Raw genomic sequence first — 13,539 nt, forward strand, 5'->3', positions numbered from 1 at the left:
TCTGCACTTTATTAAGCACATACTAGCATATGGTCCCCATTTTCCACTGAAATGTGTCATTTCCATATGATATCAAAGAGAGCGAAGGCTTTAAATTCCAAAAAAAAAACCCAAACATATGTACAATCAAAGCCAAACATGTGATTAATACCATGTGGAGAGAGCCAATAAATCATAAGGAAAAAACTCTTTAAATATTACAATATCTGAAATTGTTTTGCTCCAAATATTTGGTTTTGTCCTCACATGTTGCTGCTTTACAAGCTTCACTTTATAGCCATGAAATTCCCACAGATCTCAGTGACAGCTGAGGCGCTCCTGGCATACAATGCATTAAGGAAAAATTCACTCATGTTTGGCTTTTTAATGCTAATATACAGGGATTTGTGCTCTTTGCAGGTGCAACGCTATTCATAATGTGAAGTGACTGAGGAGGACCTTTAATGCAGTAAATATACTTCTTCGCTTTGTTTCCAGCTCTACGATGCTCTGCCATGTCAAAAAACACTTTTTATATTAATCTGGCCAAAGTGAGAGCAGGTCCAGAAGGATGGTGTTAGACATCCATTATATCTGAAAGGGCTACTTTTCCACCCTACAGCCGTTTTGTCAATGACACCAACTTGTGGATTGTTATCGCACTTTTCCAATTGCCCTCTAGGTTTGTGGTGTCAGTTCTTACAAAATTTGTTTTAGTGCTTTACTTGGCAGCATTGTATTACAAGGGAAGTTGTTTACCTATGACTGTTTTTTAAAATGTTCTTGACACGAAAGTATGACTGTCAGACGGAGGGAGGAGGAAGAGGACTCGTAAATCAAATGATTCATGGCATGGGGAACATCCGTCATCAGTAGGAAGAGAGGGTTTTTTCAAGCTGTGTGTGTGTGTGTGTGTGTGTGTGTGTGTGTGTGTGTGTGTGTGTGTGTGTGTGTGTGTGTGTGTGTGTGTGTGTGTGTGTGTGTGTCTGTGTGTATGTGTGTGTGTGTCTTTTAACTGTGTGAAATGCAATAAATCCTTGAGCGTTTTAAACAGGCAAACAGTAGTGCTCAGGTGTCCTGAGGGGCTCTGCGATGAACAATGCCGACATCAAAGTGTGGATGTTTGACAGGTGATGAGTCACTTCCCTTGTCCAGAGAGGAGCTCACACCTGTATGGAGATGATTACAGGTAGATCTAGCCGGCCCTAATTGTACAATAAATGCTGCTCTCAGCCCTAATGGCAGCTAGTCTGCAGCAGAGACGCCAGACTGCCATTTGGCTGTCGCCATGCCCCTGTGTTTTTCCAGCAGCACAGTTGAGATGATGATATGGTTAAGGACTATTCAAAGCAAACAGCTAGACAAATTGCAATCTCAGCTTTAATGTGTGGAGGGAAAGCAGGCGAATCCTAGAATGAGGCAAATAAGCCAATCTTATCTGTGTCTCTCAGGACACCCATTCAGGCCATTGCACAGGTTCACTTGCCTGGGTTTTGTCAAGCCCTGTTTTATATTTTAGCTGGTTTGTGCAGAACTTGCTTCCACCGGGGCTTTAGGTTAATGTTATTAGTTTCAGCCACATGCTCCACGAAACATTATTTTATGAGTTTAATGTATGTAAGTTAATTGAGTTCGTTATTATAGACACTCAGCTGCGTGTTGTATAGACAAATGCAGCAGCAAATAGTTTCATCAGACTTTTTGAGCCTTCAAGTCCATTGTTAACCAAGATCATCGTGTTTGGAGTATGGGAACCACATACCAAGCTGCCCTTGTTTAGACAAGAATACACAGTATTAGCGTTAGCAAGCCATCATTAATGGAGGGATCAGACGAGGAGCAAGGCCTCCTTTCATCCCCAGGTTCTCTGCTGGAGACAGTACATCATTTACTGTTGAGAGGAGCACATGGCTCCAATCCTATACAGTGTATGTGTACGTGTATGAGAATGCGTACATGTGCATGTTTGAAGTCTGTTTCAGAGGCGACTCCATGCTCATTTGGATGCTGGCGTAATTGCGGTGCGGAGATCAAAGGATCGCTGGCCGAGTGATGTTCCAGAGGAGACTTTACCACACAGCCCTCTCCTCTGTGCAGAGGGGGCCGCCTGCTGCTCACCGCTCCCCTCTCCCCTCTAACCATGCACTGCCCCCTGCACATCCCCGCTCGTAAAAAATGATTAAGGCCGCATTTGTCATGTGTTTATGACTGAGAGGCATTGCGTGATAGGGAATGGCATCTACAAGAGTCTATCAAGAGGGTTTCTCCTCTTTCCCCGGCGTCACTGAGCTGCCTGGAAGACTTTTTCACCGTAGTTTGTGTGTTAGAGAGGGTCATTAGAGCACTGTTGATGATGTGGGGGCTGTAGCCTGCCCAGTGTTAGCGTGTTTTCACTTGTCAGTTAAGTTATTGTTTATTTTACAGGCCTGTGGCCTCGCCATCTTTATCAGTCTTTATTTCTTTTAATAGGTTTGGTATCAGGTATTTATTTAATCCTCCTCAGAGAACTAAGAGCATTCACATTTTGTAATGCTAAAAGACACAGTTGAGAATACTCCAGATTTGCTGTGGTGTTTTTTTTTTCTTTCTTTCTCGTCATTTTTTTTCTGTTTTTTCTTTCCTTCTTCTTTTGGACAATGTGCATTAAAGTAAATTGGTGCCTCTTAAGTAGATGAGTTGACCTTTACAGAAACTAGCAAGCGTGACCTGTCTGTGAGTGCCTCTGCAATGTGGGTTTTCCTGGTGAGTGTAAGAACTGCAGGGTACCATCGCTCGGAGCTTTTATTAACTGTGTGTATATATGCGTGTGTGTTTTTGTCTGGCTGCCTGGATGCAAGTGTATGTGTGTGTGTTTTTAAGTATGGGCATGTATACTTCTCTCTTTAGTCTGTATAGAAGTTCAAACTTATTCAAACTTATTTAATACTTGATCTTGTTGAACATTATTTGCCTCTAATGTGTATCACATTACATTCGACTTTGTGTCAGGAAACCTCAGCTGAAATAGTTACACAGCACGGCAGCTTTTCCAGTTGACCTTTATAATCTGCTTTTTTCCTGCCACAAAGTCACAGATTGATAATTTCATGATTAATCCCGTCCATATAACATCGTATGCCGTGCTTGTACTCTCATCAGCCTTTTCTGATAACTATGATGTTAAAAAGACAGCTTTTGTGTGTCTCAGCGCTTCAGAAGAATCATGTTCAACAAGTCCTTTTCTGGTTTGATCTCACTAAAAGGCCTTGTGTCATGAAGCAAGACACAGATTCTCCAATCTCTATCTACTTTACTCATTTTTGGTGAATAGATACAGTTGGAGATATTCTGTATTTTTCTTATTGTCAGCAAATCTAATGAAAAGACCAATAAAAATGTGTTGCCAAAGCCTGATATGTCTTAGGCCTGTGTACCATAAAGCAGCACTGTTATCCAAGAATTATTAAAAACACACGAGCCTCACATGTTTCTTTATTACAATGACATGGGCATTGTAGCTTATTTTGAGTCACTCCCACATACACCGTCCAGCTGCTGTAAATACTCACCAGCAGAGAAAGTGTATCAATCTGCAGCTGGAAAGATGAAATTAGTCCCCATTAAATGCATAGTTTACCCCTGCTCGAGTAATGTTTGCTAAAAACTACAGTGCCAAATAAAAAAAAAAAAATTAAACTAGATGTTTGTCACCTGTTTTCAAAGATTTATATCTTCAGCAGGCTCAGAGCTGAGTGCCACAGCAAGTGTTGAGAAACTAAGACATTGCTGGTTTGGTCTTTTCATAGTATTTTTTGACAGTCAGAATGAAATAATGCCTCCTAGTAGAGGCTAACGGAGTGAAAATATAAGATGCTAGCAGCTTTGTTGTTAAAAGTTAAAAGAAATCCCACCACAGTTAAAGAAAGAGCAGAGAGGCAAGAAAATGTCTTTGCTGTGACTGATACTCTTGTTGGCCTGCAGGAGGAGCTTTGACAATTAAAGTGAAGGAAGCCCTGACAGGAGCTACAGCATGTCATTTGTGGACCCTCTGTCTTTGGAGCTTGTACCTATTTTCCTCAAGCCTCCTCTAAACAGATCGTATGGCAAATAGCGCCTTCATCGGTTGACTTGTATTTTGTTCTATGCATTTTTGGGTTTTGAAGAAGCCTACTAATAAGTTAAACGTGCATATTCTTTTGCTGTGATCCTTTTGACAAACGGCCAGCCATCTCTGAGTACCCGTCGAGATTTAGAGACAGAGGAAAAACTGAGACGGGGAGGGGGGGGCTATTATGATTCACTGAAAGCCACTCCATGAAAACAGTCACTGCAGCCCACTTCAGCTACTCCAAACCATAATTCCCATAAACACAACTGAAACTTTATTGAGTGCAAAACCACTGGCTCCATCCAAGTTTTAGGAACTACTATCTGGGGAGTTAAGAGTTCACTTTTCAAAGCCATGAGGAAGATATACGATCACTTGCCCCTTTTTATTTTGTGCACAGTCGTCCACTCTCTCCTTGTGCAGTGTGGGATCCTGAGAAACACTTTCCCATGGTAAGATGTGTACCCTACTGCCCACAGTCAGTCCTAATGGATGCCTTCAGCTAGCTTTCAATGAGAGAAAACAACAGGAGAGGCTGTATAGTAAAACTGAAACAGATGGTGCTAATAAAGTCCTGTCGTTCCAGTTAGCCTGGTTATTGACTGTCCCTAGTCCAGGTAATGAAAGGACATGTCACATGTCACCCTGTTGTCTTTGTTGTGTCCTGGTGGTGAGGACACAGCATCGTTGTTGTAACTAATGAGACGGACCCTAAACTTGAGACTAACGGAGACTTTTTCCTCTTCCTGTTTGTTCTTTAATGACCCAGCGAAAAATCAGTTTTGCTCTCCAAAACCCAATACAGATTGTCACTTCTCCCTCATTTATCAGGCCCAAACTCAGGGACGCTAATGCTGAGTGAGTCTCCTGCGGTTCATAATGTATGTAGACACCTCTGTGGCAGCACAACATGCTTGCTTTCTTCTGAAGGCACCCTGGGAATTGTTCCCCTGTAAAGCCTGTAGTTTGGCAGTGCAGACATAAAAAAGAAATGTCTGCGAGTTTCAAGTCTCTCTAATGATACATTTTGATAGCTTTGGCTTTGTTGAGCTGCGCTTTTTATTATGTTGGTGATAAGGTTAAGACTGAACGCACATGCCACAGAGAGTAGCCCGCAGCCTCTGCAGCTCTAATGAGACAAATAAATGAATTTAGTGTTGCCACATACAGCTCCTGGACGCTTATTATCAGGATTATTGTTGAACTGTTATGAATGGGAGAGAAAGAAAGAAAAAAAGAAGAGATGCCGGATTGGAAGCGGGCATGATTGGCTGATGTTACATATGTCCTTGATTACCTTCCTTCTGCTTTTATTCTAATAAGTGGCATTCTTTGTACTCCCTAGGACAGCTAGACAGTCTGACACACGATGAGAATAAATATTGCATGTGGTAGACATTAAGCTGTCATCCTGAAAAAAAAGAAGAGATGGAGAAATCCGTGTGGTGTTCTTCGGCGCTACACTTTGCCTGCTCTTGTCACAATTGTCACATCTTGATGACTCCCCCCACTCTACCCCCAGCCCCCTTATTTTCTCTCGCCCAGTCAACTGCCATGAATGACAGCATGGATACCCCATATAGAGAATTATTTTGGGTGATGTAGAATGTACTCCTCTGGGTTACTGTTTGAATTTCTGATGCTTGCCTCTCTCACAAATAGCCTTAAACAAGGACATGTTGATAACATGCCCTCAATGACCATTATAAAGCCAGAACTGGGGATGATGGTTTGTTAGGGTTTTAGCTATCGTGTGTAACCATTTAAAGTCTAAAGATTTGTCTTTAGAAATTTAATGGGTGCAGCTATCAGGAAAAAGAAAGTTGTTCGAAAAAAGCTTGTTACCAGCACACCCTCGAGGCATGATGTGAGATGATGCTCTTAATTAAAGCTGCTCCCATTGTGCCTGCACTGGCTTCTGTTTCTTCCAGCACATGATTGCTTTGAAGGCTGAAAGAAGTTGACAATATTCGAGATACTGTGTGTGTCTGTGTGTGTGCACGTGTGTGCGTGTGTGTATCAGATCTCCTTCCTTCTCAGAGACTGATGTGTAATGCCTTTCCATCCAGCCATGGCCACAGGGAGCACAGAACGTCTGCACTCTAGTCGCTCAGGAGCTCACCACTGGGAGGATGAAAAGCTTCCCACAGAGCCCCCGACTTCCCAGCCTCAAAAAGCCACCATGAGCTCATACCTCTCATTTCTGTCTCCCTTCATAGAGGAAGGGAAGAGGAGGGGGTTAGAATACGCTGTGCGCCCCAGCATCCCAACCCCTTAAGATGCTCGTCCCTGCAACCTGGGACCGGCAAAACAGAGAGGGGACCCCGGGTTTATTACTTGATGAGTCTGTGCCTAGCATGCAAGCCGGTAGCACAGATGGCTGGCTATACCCAGGTTCAGGTGCTGGGCCCTCCACCTGTGGGTGTGTCAGTGATGAAGCTGTGGTGGATGCAGGTAGTGGATTACTCTTCAGGTCTGTCAGCATTCAATTGCATTTGAAAGGAGCACTCAAACTGAAGGTGATGGCCCGCCTTTTAGAGGCTTAACTGGCTAAGCACTCCTAATAAAGCCAACCTGTATGAATGTATGTCAGACACAGGCCCAGGTCATTGTCTCAGGTAGCTGCCTCTGTACTTTAGAAACTCCCATTGTTTTCCCCTCCTGAGCCATTTAAGCAGATCAAAGCTCTGACAAAGCCCAGGGAAGCCCCAGGCATGCGGAAACACAGGAATTATCCCCCCCCCCCCAGGATTCCCACACAAAAAGACAAATAGACTAGCCCCAGAGGGTGGCCCCTGTGGGACATCTCCTTTCAGAGCCAGGCTGTTATGGAAGCTCCAATTGTTTTTGTGATTTCACAATATATTGTGCTTTAAATCAGATGTATTATAAATACAACAGGCATCAAATCTAAAGCTAAGAGCAAATAACACGACGCCTTTCTCAAGATTTGAGATAAACAGGAGCTGATTCTTAATGCCTTGTTCTTATCAGTTAGCATGAACAAAAAAACAAAACAAAAAAAATCATATCATATTTTAGATTTTTAAAGTTTGATAAGTGCATGCATAAGACACCTTCCTCCTTGATCTGAGAGCAGCAGGGAAAGCACAAACATGGCTTGGTCCTTAGCTTTGTTTGAGCCTTCAAGCTGGTGAATGATTAGCAGAAATAATGTCCCTGTCACCCTTAATCACATTAAAACGTGGTTAACATTTAATTTTTCCCACTTGATATGCAAAAATTTCCACTTGATTTGCAGCAAAGGCCATTGGAATTCCATTATAAAAAGAATAAAAATTTCAGGCATCATTTGTTCAGAGAGGGATATCAAGACCAGAAAGTGCTGAATCTTTCTATTAACCGAGCAGTGAGAGATGGCACTCAGTGCTGGGACATAATGGGAGACTGACAAGACACACACACACACACACACACACACACACACACACACACACGCAATCTTTCTCACTGGATTTGTGTGCGTGTGTATGTGTGTGTAAACTTAGACTTGTACAACCTTTTAAAACAGGATCTTCACCAGGACGAGGGCAGGAACAAATATTTTATCTGTCATTTCTATAACAGAAGTTCACAAATCCACATCGAATATTTTTAGTTTTCTCTTAAAAGATGTGGATGATACACAGTTTAGCCATCAGCTGAAAAGCCCTGCATTGAAAAAATAAGCCAGTTTCCTATGTCACAGAAAGAGAGAAGATATGGATGCTGTGCCGACTTGTAAACAGTCCTTGATGTACAGAAAACAAGATTCTTATTAACACTTTATATTTCCGCAAATACCTACAAATAATTTCACGAATGACTGAAAGATTTGAATAAAGCCCCCCTCCAAAAAAAAAAAAAAAAAATCTGCAGCATGTTTTACATAAATATTTTCCCCCAATTTACACATCCATGTAAAATTTCACACAAATAATTGGAACGGACATAAATACAAATTGCAAAGAGGCATGGGTAGACAGCGGTGAAGTTGACAGAATTGGTTTTGGGAGTCATGTTGACGGAGCATCAAAGCTCTTAATTGACAGTGCTTTGTTTCTGGAGTTGTGGGAAGGGGGTGTTTCATGTTCCTGTGGCAAGGTGTTTGTCTGGTCCTGTGTCACTCAGTGCAAGGACCCAGAGACCCCCGCGCTCATTTGCAGCTCACGTTCTCCGTCTCGGCTTCACATTATTAAAATCATCCCTCAGCCTTCTACCAAGAGCCTCTTTGTTACTTGGCTGGCTTGGCTCAGCTCTGTCAAGTCTTCACCAATTACAGTCTCAGGTACAATGGTCTATTCAAAGGATCACAGCCCTTGACTGGTGTGGAGAGAGTGATTTGTGAATCATTATTCAGCCGCCTGTAGAGTACGCAATACCTGAGGAATGCAAATAATGTGCCACCAAATAGACAGCTGTGCTGCTAAAAGTGAGAAACTACAGCTGTTATTATCTCAGATTGGATTTTTTCCCCTCTTGGAGCACCCGCCATCTCCTGTGTTTTCAGCTTTTTTGGCTTTGACTAAATGTGTTTATTTTTCTGTCCTTTATTGGTGAGACATTGCGACTACCTTATTGCGGTGGCAGTCAAACGTCAGCTGCGCATCCATAGTGTGGACAGAAAAGGGAAATATTAGGTTACGGCTCTTAATAGATGTGCATCTGAACAGACAGACAAACTGGCATATGATGCATTTCAAATTTACCCTGAAGTGTTATATTAGCTTGTTGGGAAAAACATCCAATCAAAGCCAAACTGTGCTCTTCCTGAGCCCGTTACCCTGTCATATATTGTATATTGATAATCATTGGGTTGGAGCAGTGATATGCTGCTGTAGGTGATAAAGCGGTGACATTGTTATTGGAATAGATGTGGTATTGAGGTTGTCGGGTCCCTCCCAGTCTTTGATTCTTATGGGCTTTAAACAGGAAACTAGGATTACAGATAATGACGGGGACCCCTCAGAATCAATCCAGCCTAGGAGCTCTGTCAGGGCCGCCGTGTGAAAATGGATTTGTGTGATGCTGTTCTTTGAGACCTGTCCAATCCCAGCCTGAGAGCATGTGGGGCTAATCTCATAATTGCCCTAACCCCCTTATATTGTTCTGACTGAGAGTTACCATTAAGTGTGAGGATATCTTTGTCCTGCAATGTCAGGTGTCCTGCTGGACTGGAAGACAAAAAGAGAAAACAAAAACTCAGGTCAGCCAAGAATGACAAAGACATTCATGAGGAAGCACTTGAGTTAGTTTTTCTGCTCCTTCCTGGCTTTATGGTACATGTTTAGTTGCAGCTCTATCTCTCTGTTATTGTGGAAATTAAGCAAAAAACATTTTCAGAGGAAAACAGTGTACTCTTTACTCGCACTTCATTTATTTTACAGCTGCAGTTACTATTTACTTTGCAGGTTATGTTTCATACAGAATATAGGATCAGCTTCTTAAACACAATGTCTTGTCTTCTTCCAAGTCATTTTAATCTGTAATTAAGTCCTTTAGATCTAAAATCACATCTCATATTTCCAGTGCAGCCATCTGCCTTATCATTTCTTGTTTCGAAGTACAAGCACTTTTCAATAATTTAAAAACAAAGTTGATATAAATTAAAAACATGTTGAAATATTTTTTGTGCACAAACAATTTCTTTTCACTTCTCAAGAAAATAAGGATTTTAAGACTCAATTACAGTCAGAAATGGATTGAAAAGATTGGGGATTTGCAGATTAAACTGCTACTTACACCACTAATAATGACCCCATAATATGAATATATACAGTAAAAAGGTCTGCAAGTATATTTGATATATACTTGGAGTATGTAATACATCTGTACTTTTACTTCAGTCTGATTTTAAATCTGTTGTGAATAAGTCTTTTAGAGTGTGGTAAACTGCTGCTACTGTTGCTTTTTAAATCTTTGTGAATCTGTCCTATGAGGGCATGTCAAGTCAATTTTTTAGTTGCAAACTGTTAATGGAAACAAAGTCAAACTCTGTGAAAGAAATGGCCACCTTTGGAGTGCAGTCTCCTGCAAACACTCATATGTTCACTCAGCTGCTGTCATGAATATGCATGCACCAGCGGATTACAAATGCTCTCATGTTAATCACATCCTTCAACTAGTTTTGTGGCTGCTGATTTTGCCAGGTTGGTGAAAATCAAGGAGTGGGTGGACAGTCATGACCCCGGGGCCTTGGTCATCCCCTTCAGCGGCAGCCTGGAGAACCAGATACAGGACAAGAGTGAAGAGGAGAGGCAGAAGTACTGCACAGAGCACAAGACGCAGAGGTTAATTAGCATTCAGTCTCCCCACACTTTATTATCAGCTGTGTCCTCCATGCACTCCTTTAATTGCATGTGCTGATAGAATAATAAATGGCAGAGTAATTACCATTATAAAGCAAAGGATCCCTCTTCTTACTGAACAACTCAGTCAAAGGGTTTTCCTCTAAATTAAGTTTTTAACTGTCATCTGTCATCTGTAGGTATAATTATAACTTGGGCATTTTGGGTTTATTGTTCTCATGTGAAAACCTCTATGGAGAGAAAAATTGTGACAGCAGATATTTTTTTTTCCTCTTGGTGCAGAATGAGGCATCGGGTTGAATTCTTAAAAATGCTAAATGAGTCTACAAGCTTTGTAATTAATCAACGAAACCATTGGAGAGTTGAATGTCTTCTGTGAAACGAAGTGACCCATCTTATTCACTTAATGAGTTTATATTGGAATAAATGGGGCCTTGCCACTGAAGTGAACTTTGTCTGGGCACCAGTGGCAATAAATAACACTCAGCAGTTCAGACCCCTCGATTCAAACTGAAATTTCTCTCCGCCAGTGCCCTGAGCAAGATCATCAAGGCCGGCTACGCAGCCCTGCAGCTGGAGTACTTCTTCACTGCTGGACCAGATGAGGTCCGCGCCTGGACCATTCGGGTAAGAGCCAGCCTCCTGCAGTGCACATACATGTGAGCGTGAGGGTGTGTACCAGACACATACACACACACAAACGAATACACACAGTGTCCCACGTTCCACCCTGCTGGCACCCTCACTGATATCACACACTTTCAACTTTGTCATGGTTGTGCTTTAGCCAGTCATTACAGGCCAAGGATAACTTCAATTACTGGTGAGCTGCTGAACAGTGAAAGTGGGGGCTACATTGATTGAGGAGGGCAACAATTGATTTTGCCCATTACGTCCATGAGAATGTTTCCATCCTGTGCAGATCTGCCTGCCCTCCTCCTGCCGCTGGAGATAAGGAGCCTGTGCATTGTGCCTGCCTAATCTGTGTGACGGAGGTTGTCTGTGCCAAAATTGATGTCGCTTTTCATTCGACTGTTTGTGGGCCTTGCTGGGGGCTCCTCCTCCCTGTGTGTCTCAGTTTACTGAGCCCGGGCCGCCAAGAGCTTTTTGCAATGGGATTGCAGGTTTTACATCAATACAGATGTTGGCTTTGCATGCTGGTATTGTGTAGATTTTTTTTTCTTGAGCAAATAGAAGGATTGAGTGCAGATATAATGAAGTATTTGACTGGTCAGGAGTAACATATTATAGATTCATGCAGGTGGTTTCAAAATATAGCAAAATAAGTTTTTGAGGAACTTTTTGAAAACTAAAGATTTGGGCTGTATCCTGTCGTACTTAATCATATCTATTATTCCAGCCCACCAGATGTTTCAAGGGACTGCAATTTTAAATCAAACTTTCACTATGCAGAATGCTTCAAATCCCCTAAAGCTCAGACCACTGTTTTCAAAAAGCAGTGCAATTTACCACAAAGGCAACTATTCTAAGAACTTGCCTCCAAGAGGATCATTCAGGTTTTGCTCCCTGAATGTGAGCTACCACTGATTTCACATTTTAATGACAGATAATCAGGAAATTCAATGTTGTTCCTGTTGCAAGGTGTTTGTCTGGTCAAATGGCAAATCTTTGTTCGATGCCTTTATTGAATAGGCTGCTGTATATTGTGTTATTTGGAAATAATAATGATACAGAGTGTGTTACAGTTTTGACTACCATTGCAGATACTGCTTTAAAAATCTATAAAATTGACTTAATAATTTACAGGTCACCCACGGGACGCTGTGTTTGTATTGAGTATCATATATCTTGGACTGGACAAAACAACATCTTCAAGAAGTTAGAAAAAGCTTTTTGAGGTCTCGACCTGTTTTGTCATTCTCTTCAAAAGTTCAGGACTTTCAAGGACAAGCATCAGGTTGTAAAATATCCACACGTATATGAATTTGCATGCTCCTAGTTTCCTAAAATCAGTGTGTAAAAAGCGAGAATGAGGGATCTGATATTTCAAACTAGATGACAAAATATTTCAGTTTATATTCTATAACAAATTAGTAATTCTCACAGATAAAATTTGACGCCCACATGACTTTTTTTTAAATGACAAAAATCAATAAAATTCCATTTTAATTCAAATTTAAGCACAAACATTTCATGATGCTGTCGGGATGTTCTTTACATTTAAAGCTTGACCGTTTACTCATAGGAGGACATCTACAGTCTTGTGGTGAACATATACTATGCTGCCAAATGTGCCCCTAAAGTCACAATATGCACTAATAACGCAGTCACATTTGATATTTTAGTATTATCTTGCAAAATGTAAGTAACTCAGTAACCCATGCTCATACAGTCATTTTAAAGGATTATTTCAGGGTGTTGCTTTTCTTAGATTTGAAGTCAAAGTTCATTATATCACAAACTGTGTTTCCAAGGGCTGAACGTAAAATACAACAATAATGGACAACACTGGCAAAGATGCAGATGGCTGACAAAGAAGAGAAACAGGAACCTAAGAAAGTGAGAGAAAGCGGGGGATGGCATGCAACACCCCCCCCCCCCCGGTCAGATATGAACACAGGACGTCACAGTAATACAGTACGAGCCTCAGACCGCCTGCCAACAGGACGCCCCATGCTGCTGCTTCACACAAACATCCACTTTTTGATCAGGAATGCTAATTTTCTGTCTGTGCAGCGACACAACAACAACAATCACCCAGATTCGTTTGCCACTAATTCAGTGCTGTACTTGAACATTAAACTACGTAAGGAACAGCCACTTTTAAGTCGGCTAATTTAAATATTATTAAATATTGATGTTGCATGTGTTGCTCCAAATGAGATGAAACACGTCCACAGAAGAAGTTTGGAAACGGGAACTTTTGGTAAACATTTTCATGATGGCTTCTCAGACAGGCCAGAGGGGTGGATGAGCTCACTTCCTTTTCTTTTTTACACAGGACACATTACATTTTAGTCAGATGACATCACCGTGTTTAAGCGCACACACATCTCAGCGTGACTGATGTCCTCGCTATTTACAAAAAAACTCCCGAAACACTTCAAAGGCATCCTCGAAAACACGTTCGTCCTCCTCGACATAACTGATTACAGCCAGCCTTGATTGTGTGTGAGGGGCATTTAGTCAGGTAAGCATCAGTGA

The 13,539-nt window shown here is 41.6% G+C and overlaps 1 protein-coding gene across 1 annotated transcript in view; it reads left to right on the forward strand.

Annotated features, from left to right (window-relative positions):
- LOC139340203 (obg-like ATPase 1) overlaps positions 1-13,539 on the forward strand; it is a 46,272-nt gene that overhangs the window by 26,810 nt on the left and 5,923 nt on the right. Inside the window, exons 8-9 of the mRNA XM_070975923.1 lie at positions 10,216-10,356; positions 10,905-11,001. Of these exons, the coding sequence (XP_070832024.1) occupies positions 10,216-10,356; positions 10,905-11,001 (238 nt within the window). The remainder of the gene's footprint in view (positions 1-10,215; positions 10,357-10,904; positions 11,002-13,539) is intronic.

The sequence above is a fragment of the Chaetodon trifascialis genome, chromosome 12 (genome assembly GCF_039877785.1).
Source record: "Chaetodon trifascialis isolate fChaTrf1 chromosome 12, fChaTrf1.hap1, whole genome shotgun sequence".
In the NCBI taxonomy this organism is placed as follows: domain Eukaryota; kingdom Metazoa; phylum Chordata; class Actinopteri; order Chaetodontiformes; family Chaetodontidae; genus Chaetodon; species Chaetodon trifascialis.